The sequence below is a fragment of the Aedes aegypti genome, chromosome 3 (genome assembly GCF_002204515.2).
Source record: "Aedes aegypti strain LVP_AGWG chromosome 3, AaegL5.0 Primary Assembly, whole genome shotgun sequence".
NCBI classification, from domain to species: domain Eukaryota; kingdom Metazoa; phylum Arthropoda; class Insecta; order Diptera; family Culicidae; genus Aedes; species Aedes aegypti.
The window spans coordinates 301,416,386-301,428,734 of record NC_035109.1 but is presented as its reverse complement, the minus strand read 5'-3'; the positions used below and the strand labels follow the sequence as shown (position 1 = coordinate 301,428,734).

The following is a 12,349-nucleotide window of genomic DNA, read 5'->3' as shown; positions in this document are numbered from 1 at the left end:
CTATAATTTTATTTCGCTTTAAAAACAAGGGAACATTTTATTACTTAACCATTTTTTACCGAAAATCAAAACTCACAGCGTTGACATGTTTTTTTTTGCATACATTTATTTGCATAAGACCAATAAACATGTTTAATCATCAGTAATCAGATTCACAAGTCAACGCATTGAATTTAAATTCATAGACAAACAGTTTCAAAAATACTGTTTTCGTATTGCTAGTAAAAAAATTTTGAGTACAATGAGAACTTTCTATCTCTACACAAAAAACTTTACAGCTGATTAATGTTAAAAAAGTTATATGTCTTTGTTTAAATTTTTGATACTCAGGCAGAAAATAAAAACAAGAGATTCTCGTAGTTTTTTAAGTAAAATAATTTTGAATGCAATAAAAACTTTGTTTTCTGCCCAAAAATGTTCACTTAATTAATAAAGTTTATGGTGAAAAAACTAGATGTGCTTTGAATTTTGGTTCATTAGCAAATAGTTGCAAATATTATATTTTAGTAGGTTTGAAATTGAAATAAATTTGAAGTGTTATCAAAAATTAATACTTCCACGCAAACAAAGTGAATATGTTCTTCAGTCAATAAGACAGGTAGACTTCAGCAGTCTTGTTCTAGTCGAGAAATCCACCAGTTATCGCTTCCAATATCGCTTAATAGATAAACAAAAAGTTAAAAAAAAGAAGTTTTCCGTAGTTTTTTCATCACACAATATTTTGAGAGTTGTCATTTCTATTTCTGCCCAAGAACTTATCCTAGGCTTCTTAAATCAAATTTATTTAGAAAAAAAAACTACATTTCACTGCGTTGAACGTTGATTTATAGAAGAACAAGTTTAAAAATAGAATTTTTCTTAAGTAAAACATATTTTGAGTTTGATCAAAATTTTAAATTTCATCCTAAACATGTGGATTGGGACTCTTGAAATTATTTGTTTACCAAGAAAACCATGATTTATCACCTTAAACAGTGTTACATTGTTTAATTTGTGCCACAAATCTGTATAAGATAAGACTAGGAAGTACCTCTTGTTAAATTACTCTATGTATACTTTTCATTTAAATAATTTTTAAGTGGATTGATCTTGAATTGTGTCTGATTCCATTGCTGCTTACAAAACGACGGAGACAATGCATATCAAAGTTGGATTTTTTACTTTACTTTGTGGCAAGCGTAAATTTTCTCCCCCTTGGTAGTAAAAGAGTTGAACTTTTCCTACCAAAATTATTATTATTTTACAACTTCTAATGTTTCTAAAGAACCAATTAGCATGAACTGTACCTTTATAAAATGCAAAATTGATCTGTTGGAGCTGTCAGATATCGACGACACACTTTCAATTTTTTTCTATGCTCACCATAGAGTTAATTTTTGTTTTTTTTTTTGCAACTGTTATTATTTAATGGGAACATAACCATTCATAACAATTTCAAGACTTATGTACAATTGTGGGATACCTTAGGTGTTAATGGGTTAACACATCACCCTACTCGATAGACACAATGTACGCTGACCGAATGTGATCCCTATTCAATCGCTTGTTCCTAAAGGAGAAAGCCACAAAATCATACTGTTTTATAGTACCTTTTACTTTAAAAATATTTTGTCAAAAAAAGTATATTGCTCAAATCTATTATATTTTTCCATACTTAATCAGCAACAGGATAAATTTGAGACTATTGCCATACAAAAGGTAAGAAGAATTTTACGCCGCATTATTAGTTTAAGGGGGCAGGATCCGTCATTGTTTTCGAAATTTTCAAAAGCAGTTTTTTCGTTCAAAATGAAGAAAATTTACAGGAAAATGTGTTCACTGTATTCTATTCTCCAACCGAAACACAGTGAACACATTTTCATCGAATAATTTTAAGTTTTGAACAGAAAAACTGTTTTTGAAGTTTCAATGATGACGATGATTTCGATGACGAAGCGTTGAACGTTAAGATGAATAAGTACTCACCGGTGTAATGAACAGGAATCCAGTCGAGAAACCAATAACACTGATCGTTATCACCACCTTCCAGTTCTGCAGCTGTGGGAACTCGTCCCGAATGGCCGTCACCACGCTGGTAATGATTCCGGTATTACTTCCAATGCCCAGAACAAACAGCATGAAGAAGAACAGAACCGCGAACAGATTCGGTACATGTTCAAACTTGGCAATGGCATCGGGATAGGTGATGAAGGTCAATCCACTGCCCGGATAAACCACCTTGGTGTAGTCCGTCTCATCAGTGATGAATCCCAAATGGCCAATGATGGCAAACACAATTGCACCGGACAGCAGCGATGTAAAAGTATCCAACCAGGAGATGATCATCGCATCCCGGTAGATATTGTTGGAGAAGTTGTTAAACGACGAGTAGGCAATCACACCTCCGAAGCAAATCGAAAGCGAAAAGAAACACTGCGAAACGGCTTCCTTCCACACCGTGGGATTCAACAGCTGATTCCAATCCGGTTTGATGAAGTACAGCAGCCCATCCATTGCCCCTTCCAGTGTGAAGGCGTAGATCGCGAAGAAAAGCATCACCACATATGGGAACAGTGCCAAGAAGTACGACACCTTTCCGGATCCCTTGATCCCCTTGATCAGCATAAAGGTCATGCAAACCCAGATGAACAGCAAGCACAAGCTCAGCTTCCACTCCGGAAGTCCAATTTCGTCGCCGACCAGATAGTCTTCGCCCGTCACCGCTCGGGTGTAGTACAGCTCGGCCGAAGTCTTCACCGGGAGCGTCGAGTTGGTGATGCTGGATTTGGCCATGATGTCACTCGAATTGATACAATTCACGTCGGTCCACGAGGGGTCACAGGTGGCCCAGGGAAGATCACCGGAAAAGGAAGCCGCAAAGTAGCGGATGGCCACGGCAATGGTGGCCGCGTAGTATGAGATCACAATGGACATGGCAATCATCTGGCCGACGCCGATTCCTGGGAATGCAGAGAAGAAGGGGGAGAGGAAACTGGCATTCAGTATAGGTTGTTAATGGTGGTAATGAATAATTAGTGTCGGAACGATACACGTTCGGTGCGAATCGAACTCAAGCAATGGTTAATTTGAAAACGAAGGCACGTAAATGCACGTGTTTTGAATGCGCGCATTTTACACGATATTAGCGAGGGATTGAGGGAATCACCCGAACGTGCTAACAATGTGAATATGTTTTTTTAACCTATTAGGAATGATCGGTGGTTTTTATGATTCAGGACTGACGCAGTCTTGTTTGAAGCAGTTCAAAACTGTAGCACAAATGTATGCACCACTGACAAATGCCTGAAATTATAATGGTTTCAAATTTACGTATAAAGTTGGAATTTTGCAAAGAGTTGTTTTAATGTTGACAATATATAACTAATAAAAACATTTAAAAGATTTTCATTACAACGCACAGCTCGTTTGGCGTTTTATTAAATGTTAATATAAAATGAAATTAGTAATAAAATTGACCTTACTAGGAGTTAGTATCCATACTCTTTTCGGATCTCGCATGACAAAAAATCGTCAAAAAACTAACTTTAAACATAATCTCAAGAAACCCAAGGGGGATTACAAAAAATGAAGATAAAAATGACAGTAACTTTTCCTTAATACATAAGAAATTACAAATCTCCATAAAATTTATGAATCTTATTCTTTCCCAGTTTCGAATATCTTAATATTCGATCTTGTCACCCATCTGCAGGACTTCCTTTACCTCCCTACTTACTTTTCCTTAAAACTACATAGCTATTTAGTTTTCCTGTATAATCGCCATTTCATCATAATTTGCTGAGAAATAAATCCATTTATAAAATTTGCATGTTTTGCGGCCATCTGCCACCTGATTCTCGAGATACTCCCATGTTTCTTATAATACAACATTGGAGTCGATGCCTTCTTAATCAAATTCGGAAATCCTTTTTTTCATTCCGAATTAAAAACAATCACATGAGTTTAGCTTCATACAATGAAGTACATTTCAAGAGCAGTTTCTGAGCAATAACACATTATCTAAATATATAAACCTTTACGTACCCGACCTCCGAAAAGGCATTTTAAAATAGCTGCCGTTTCGTGGATTTTCATTCGATTATTTTGGAACCACCTTCAGTTAACTTTAAAAAGGCACCAGTTATTTCTCATGATCGTCCAATCGATTTCCATAAGCCATATTCCATTACTCTTGCGGTGGTTCGTTTTGCCGTGTTTCTGAGTCGTTTGAGGCTAGCTGCCTGCGAAGTGGGTCAGTTTGTCTCAGTCACCATCTGATACTGACGGAGGATGGATGTGCTCCCCTAAGCACGGTCCTCCGTGCGACGTCTTCTGGTGGCTGGACGGGTTATTTTTTTGGGGGGGCTGGGAATTGAATCCATGACCTTCCGCTTATGAAGCGAAAGCGTAACCTCAAGGCTACGGACTCCCCTGTTGTGACTGTTGACAAGTATTATCAAATTTTCAAGAGTACGGATCTGGAGAACCAAACACCCGTTTGAGCTGAAAATACAATCGATTGGTCATCACCAATCGATTAAATTTTCAGCTTAAACGGATGTTTGGTTTGGAAAATTTCAAGTTTGGCTTCGATTAATCTTCACCTTAAACATAATAAGCCAGCTCATTCACCTCAATTCAAGAGTTTTACCATTCTTTCAATAATCCAGTTAAATGTAAATATTTTAACATTTTGATATCTGCTTTTTTGTTATCGCTAAATGTTCTGGGCTGCAAAATGGTGAGTCGACAATCAGGAAGGAGCGACCAACACAGCTCTGGTCCTCACAAGTTTCTACCTCGCGCTTCCACGGGTCAAATGATGACAAAGACCGCCAGCTAAGGGTTGCGAACTTAGCTGGTAGTGCAGCTTGGGCACTGTTGTCCTTCTGAGATCAGCTAGAGTGAGGAGGTGCGTTTTGAGCGTCTGTACACCAGGAGGTGCGGCTCAAACAGCGTCTGTTCTGGCATCCAGCGACTGAGTATGAAACGCTGTATCACGTCAGCTACACCTAAGATGGCAGTCCCATCAACCTGCATCACGGTAGCGCGACCCCGGTAAGGTAGCATACCGAATTCATTATCCACCACGAAAAATGGAGAAAGTAGAAGAAACGAACGTTACTTTCGGCAACCGACCTGGCAACGAAATAAGGACTATGATTGGAAACTCGGTACCTGGAACGTCAGGACCTTCAATGAACCTGGACGAGTGAGCCTTTTGGCTCGTGAATTGCGAAAAGTTGGCGTGTGCGTGGCTGCAATTCAGGAAGTGTGTTGGCTAAGATCTGGAGAACGTGAATTCAGAGCGGTAGACCCCATCGCTAACACCGCTTTCAAATACAACATCTACCACAGCGGTGGCGATAAAGCTGAACACGGAGTCGGTTTCATAGTGATCGGGAAGCAGATGAAGCGCGTTATTAGATGGAAGCCCGACCAGAACCACATAACAAAATTATAACACATTCCTATCAGCAGCAGTTAAAAGTAATAGAAGTTGATAAAATTCTGTTATCAATATGGCTTTGTTCTCAACTTGTTATATTTTTAGTAACACATTTATAACAACATTTGTTATATTTGTGACATTGCATTTATAAGTTTGTTGCAAATAACATCCGATGTCATAAACAGTAACATAGTTTGCAATAATTTTGTTATTTTGTAACATCCTTGCAACATATTCTGTTATAATTTTGATATAATTGTAACAGGATTTGTTATGTTTTAGTTTAATTTGGTGCAAATTTTGTTAAAATTTTTGTTATTTTAACTACTAACGGTACATATTTTATAACAACTGGTGATATAAAAAAAATCATACCAGGGGAACACATTCTGTTTTAATCTTGTTTCTTCCGTCTGGTCGGGAGCCGATCAACGAGCGGATCTGCGTATTGAGGATTCGGGGCAAGTTCTTCAACTACAGCCTGATCAACGTATATGCACCGACTAACGACAAACCCGATGACGTGAAGGACGCGTTTTACGAATGTCTCGACAAGACCTATGGAGAATGCCCAAAACACGACGTGGAAATTGTCATCGGCGACGCTAATGCGCAGGTCGGAAAAGAGGACTTCTTCCGCCCTATCATTGGTAAAGAGAGCCTTCACTCTGTTACCAACGACAACGGCCTAAGTTTAGTGAACTTTGCTGCCACCAGGGGGATGGCCATCAGTAGCACTTACTTTGCACGCAAGGATATCCGCAAGCACACCTGGCAACACCCAAAAGGCGAACTTTGCAACCAAATCGACCATGTTCTGGTAGACGGCCGATATTTTTTCTGATGTCATCGATGTTAGAATATCGACTCAGACCACTATCTCGTTGTAAGCAAAATTCGAGCGCGATTATCAACCGTTTCGAGTTCTAGAAATCGACAATCGTTGCGTTTCGATATCCAACGCCTGTCAGCAGATGGTGTAGCAGCGGACTACCATCAAAAGCTCGACGAGCGGATTAGCGAAATCGACGAAAGCGTCAACCTCAGCGATCTGTGGGAGTCAGTCCACGGAGCGGTGAGCACAGTAGCGCGAGAAGTGGTAGGTACTGCTCAACGGAGACCAAAGAACGGTTGGTTCGACGAGGAGTGCCAGAAAATGACGAACGAGAAGAACTTGGCTAGAAGCCGGATGCTGGTGTCTGGTACCCAGAAAGCGGTACAAGGAAGCAAGGGCAGCCGAAAAACGGATCCATCGCAGAAAGAAAAAGGAGCATGAAGAGGCAGTAATTGCTCAGGCGCAAGAAGCTATGAAACAGAACAACATGCGACGGTTCTACGAGTCCGTAAATGGTGTGCGGAGAAAAACAGCGCCGTCTCCCGCCATGTGCAACGACCGCGAAGGTAACTTGCTGACGGATAAAACAATGGTGGCCGCCAGGTGGAAAGAGTACTTCGAGTCATTGTTGAACGGAGATAATGAAAGTAGATCTGGTAGCAGAATTCAAATCGATGACGATGGACAGGCTGTGGAACCTCCAACGCTAGATGAGGTAAAAAAAGCTATCAATGGGCTAAAGAACAACAAGGCTGCTGGGAAGGACGAGCTCCCGGCCGAACTTCTCAAACACGGGAGTGAGCAGCTGCACGAACTCCTTCACCGTATCATATTGAGGATATGGGAGGAAGAACAAATGCCTACTAATTGGTTGGAAGGTCTCATTCCCCCTCTGTACAAGAAAGGGCATCGACTGGAGTGCGCCAATTACCGAGGGATAACACTCCTTAATTCGGCGTACAAAATCATGTCTGGAATTCTGTTCAACAGATTGAGACCGTATGAGGAGTCCTTTGTCGGCGAATACCAAGCTGGTTTTCGAGAGGGCCGATCAACGACGGATCAAATGTTTACCCTGCATCAAATTCTAGATAAATTCCGGGAGTACAACTTGCAGCGTACGATTCAGTGAAGAGAAAAGAGTTGTGGCAAATTATGTCCGAACATGGCTTTCCGGCGAAGCTGATTAGACTGATTTGTGCAACGCTTGATGGATCGAAATCAAGTGTGCGGGTGGTGGACGAGATTTCGTTATCGTTCGTAACCTTAGATGGATTGAAACAGCGTGACGCTCTTTCTAACTTGCTGTTTAACATAGCGCTCGAAGGTGCTATCAGGAGAGCCGGTGTGCAGAGAAGCGGTACCATTATCACACGTTCTCATATGCTCCTTGGCTTTGCGGACGATATCGACATCATCGGGATTGACCGTCGGGCAGTGGAAGAGGTGTTCGTGCCTTTCAAGAGGGAGACAACGAGGATTGGGCTCTCGATCAACACCACAAAAACGAAGTATATGATAGCTGGTGGTCAACGTGGGTCCGGACGGGTTAATGGTAGCGAAATGGTGCTAGGTGGTGAAAAGTTTGAAGTGGTGGAAGAATTTGTGTATCTTGGAACACTAGTGACATGCGATAATGATATTACCTGCGAGGTGAAAAGACGTATTGCAGCTGCGAATCGGGCTTTCTACGGGCTCCGTAACCAGCTGAAGTCCCGTAGCCTGCAAACGAAAACAAAACTCGCGTTATACAAGACACTAATCTTTCCGGTTGTCCTATATGGCCATGAATCATGGGCATTGAAGGAAGTCGACCGGAGAGCATTCGGGGTGTTTGAACGTAAAGTGCTGCGAACAATACTCGGTGGTAAACTAGAAAACGGCATCTGGCGGCGTCGCATGAATCACGAGTTGTACCAGTGTATAAAGAGGTGGATATTGTCAAGCGCATAAAACACGGCAGGCTGCGTTGGGCTGGTCACGTTGCCCGTATGCCGGAAGAACGACAAGCAAAGATAATATTCAACAGAGAACCCGGACGAGGCCGCCGACTTCGTGGTAGGCCGCGCACACGATGGCTTTTTGCGGTTGAGGAGGACTTAAGGGCATTAACGTCTCCACTGGGACAGAGCCGGCTACTCAGCGTAGTGTTCTAAGAACACTTCCACACTTATTAACTGAGAGCTTTCTTTGCCTAGGTTGCCATTTCTCGCATTCGCATATCGTGTGGCAGGTACGATGATACTCTATGCTAAGGGAAGTCAAGAACATTTCCTGGACCGACCGGGATTCGAACCCAGACATCTTCAGCATGGCTTTGCTTTGTAGCCACGGACTTAAACCACTCGGCTAAGGTAGGCTCCCTTTAGTTTAGTTCAACATATCTGGCGTATTTTTTATTTTTTTTTTAATAGACTATATTCATCATATTTCGATTCTTTTTTGTTATCATGTATAGAACTGCACAATGGTCCGAATCGACAATTTAACAGAAAAAAAAAGTTTTTCTCTGTTCTCGTACACGTATGATGTCTCCAGAGAAGTTATTCGTAGTTGAATTTTGCATCTTTTAAGAAAAAATTCAATAGGGTAGCCATTATTTAAGTTTCAATTTTTACGCAAACTGTTTTTTTTTCATGTAATTAGTGGCTGCGCTTTTCTGCAAACTTTTAAAAAATGTTATTTTGAACTACTTTTTCGAAGACGTTTTTGGTCAAACTCTGCATTTCAGCTAAGTTAATTGATTCCAAAAGTTTTATCGTAGGGTGGACCTTAAAAATCAGTTTTGTTTTGTCTAACTTTTTTGTTTTTAGTTTAACGTGAATGCGGTCCTCAGAAGAGTGGTAGAGATAGTAATAATACACGTTTTTTGCTGTACATTGCAAGTTTGTAATTTTTATGATTGCGAAATTAACGGCAAATTTAAGTGAAATGCTATAGAATGTTTTGATGCTCATAACTCATAGAGTTGTTTCGATATAAAAAATATACTCCAAAAAACTCGAAAATCGCCTATTGCTCACAAGATTTTAATATAAACAGCTTTATGACTTCGGCAAAGTTGAAGATTTTATCTAAATCTGATTTTATTATGGTAATTAATGCAAACTTGCACTTTTTTTTTACTAACCTACAGAATCTATTATTTTTGCATAAGAATATCTTATGGTAACTAAAATTGCTCTCTATAATCAGGAAAGACGACAAAATTTCCCACCCAATTTTTTTTTGCAATAAGGTTTTTCTTCTAAGCCGTAAATACATTTGCAAAGGGGTACTGAATGTTCGCTTGTATTGTGCACAACAAGCGTCCTTGGAATGATGATGCTTCTACTCAGTACAAGATGGCCCTACTCTTAAGTAAAAAAAACTAGAGAAGGCTCCCAGGTATTTTTCACATCATTCGTAGTAGTGCCATACATTTTCAGAAAATTTTTGATACTACAATGAAAAAAGTAAGCCGAATTTGGAAACATAAAATTTACAACATGTTGCCAGAATCGGTAAGACACTGTATTAAATTGCCCCGAGAATGCCTCCAAACGTTTCATCAGTAAACCCTTTGAAATGAATTCTACCAGATAATGAAATAGGAATACCTAAAATAAATGAAAACCCAAATTTGGTAATTAATTCGGTTTTTCATTTTTTCATTGGTATTCCACTAAACAGCTCGAAGATTTATTAGGAATATCTTCCACAAGCCAAGAAGAAGAAGATATTTGTATGATCTATCGATATGATATGATAATATAAGTTCATTAGAACAGAACAGTAGGTGATTAAACGCAAAATACCGATTTATAGCAAACACTTTTTTGTATTTGCAATCCAAGTGTATACATACTATAAATTAAAAAAAAGCTTTCCTCCTGATGAAATCTCAGATTAGAAGAAATTGTGCACTGAAACTCGATAGTTAATAGTGCTCGTTGTTACACTTCTTATTATACCGGAATTTTTCATATTTCAGAACTAGATTTGGAACCCCATCCAAATAACTACTGAGTCATTCCTGCCGAGAAACGAGAGAATGATGTATGTCACTCAAGCATCCAGAGCTCAGCTGGTCAAACAGAAACAACAATGTCGAGTTGTTTTGCGGTTACTGGAAACAGATAACAATACTTGCTTAGTGGAATTGAAGGAATGTGAAAAACATTGTTAGCTAGAAATGAACCTTACTACCGAATTCGTATCGAAAGTTCACCATTTTAGTAAAATTTTTAAAATTGTAATGAAATGCACATTCCTGCATAACCTTGAAACGAATGCACAGATATCATTGATCCTCATTATATGTCTAGATGACACAGCTGTATATCTTCATTAGTTCGCTTTGAACATTTCCAATTCAAATATTTGAGTTTCAATTATCGTCTCACTTCGAACGAAATAGCTGCCTTGCAAAAACTTTTCCACCGAATCATCATTCATATATTTTTAGATCGAATTATCACGCCCAGGTAAGCGTAAGCAGGGCTAATAGTGTCGAACTTGACCGATCACCGGTCGTCTGCCGTCATAACAAATCAATCGCCTGTTAACGTACCCTTCGCCGAGTAGAACATAGAATTTGCATGGATTTCCCGACCTACCTCTCATTACCGGCGACACATCGTACACCTTGACGCTGCCCCGGCTGGAGAACTGGCCCATCACCATTTCCAGGTAATAGACCGGCCTTCCCACGACCAGCAGCACGATCATGTAGGGAATCACAAAAGCACCACCACCGTTACGGAAAGCTGTCGACGGGAACTTCCACACATTGCCAAGCCCCACCGACATGGCGATGCAGGACAGCAGGAACTCCACTCCATTGTCCCATTTTTCCCTTTCACCGGATCCGGTACTGGTCGTGTCGACTGTAGTGTCCGACGCCACAGGAGCCGTTCCATTGGTGGTGGTCTTACTATCCGGCACTTGACCATCGTCACCGACAAACGATCGATTAACTACCCCCGCCATGACTACGTTTTGTATGAATCGTTCTGAAAGATCTTGTCTCCGTTGTCGGTTTACCAGCGTTGAACAATACTGCTCTGTTGGTAGTCGGTTGTTGTTTAACTCTGATTATCTATCCACGTAACACTCTAATCACCCGTGGAAATAGCGGTCGATTTGCGCGGGGGCAGCCATTCACTAGCGAGGATCGTTGGGCTGTTTCTCGCTAAACACGAGGCCAGACTATAGAATGCTTTCACGTGCCGTCACTTTTCACTGATGTTGCCGATTCCAATCACTTACAAAACGTTCACGTCCGTGTCATAGCTCGTGTAATCTTCGGAATTTCACCTACCGAGCCACAACAGGGCAATTCTTTCTAATTAGCACCCCCGGCAAGCGAATTTCTAACAACCGACTTGCATACTAGGAATCGCTGAAGATGCACCAAACAATTCGCAAAAATGCTTCCCAATTGGCAATGTTTCCGATTTTTTGTCGTTTCTTGCTCTTTGAGTTCGTGAGGCGCGCACCCGAATGGAAGTGTTGAGTGATGGATAACGATCGTCGCGGATTTCAGCCGGGTTTCCGACAACCAAACCGTTCTGAGTGGACTCTCGGCGAGTAATAAGATCACCGATCGAGTGCTACCGAGGGTTTATAAATTTTCGCACCGATCGTTTTGTCTGTCCGATTGACTGTCTACCTGTTGCGGTGTGTGCGGTCGGCTATTGTGTTCGCAATACTAGCAATCCAAATGGGTGATAGAAGCACTATAGTAGTAGCAACCGGCAAAGCGAAAGGTTCTACCCCAGAGGTTCTCGATTAGCTCTGGGTGAGTGATGTGATTGCAGTCGCAGGCCATAAGCAATTAATAGCCCAGATGAACTGAAATTGAAAATGATAAACCCTCACGGTTTCGATTTGTTCTACACTTTGCTTTTCAATTGAATTTAGACATGTTATACTTGTGAACCAATTATACATATTTTTGGTTATATCTGCTGTGAACTGCAGAATTTATTGTCCAGAATTAGAATTAGAATTAGAATATTGAATTCGATCACGATTTTGAATTGAAGTTCAAAATTAAGTTCATCGAAATATAAATGATGGGGAAATGTGAAGAAACCATA

The 12,349-nt window shown here is 40.5% G+C and overlaps 1 protein-coding gene across 1 annotated transcript in view; it reads right to left on the bottom strand.

Moving 5' to 3' along the window:
* LOC5578673 (sodium-dependent nutrient amino acid transporter 1) overlaps positions 1-11,918 on the bottom strand; it is a 31,838-nt gene extending 19,920 nt beyond the window's left edge. The window contains exons 1-2 of the mRNA XM_001657021.2: positions 10,865-11,918; positions 1,966-2,939 (exon numbers count right to left, since the gene is read on the bottom strand). Of these exons, the coding sequence (XP_001657071.2) occupies positions 1,966-2,939; positions 10,865-11,237 (1,347 nt within the window). The 5' untranslated portion in view covers positions 11,238-11,918. The remainder of the gene's footprint in view (positions 1-1,965; positions 2,940-10,864) is intronic.
* Positions 11,919-12,349: the final 431 nt, after the last annotated feature.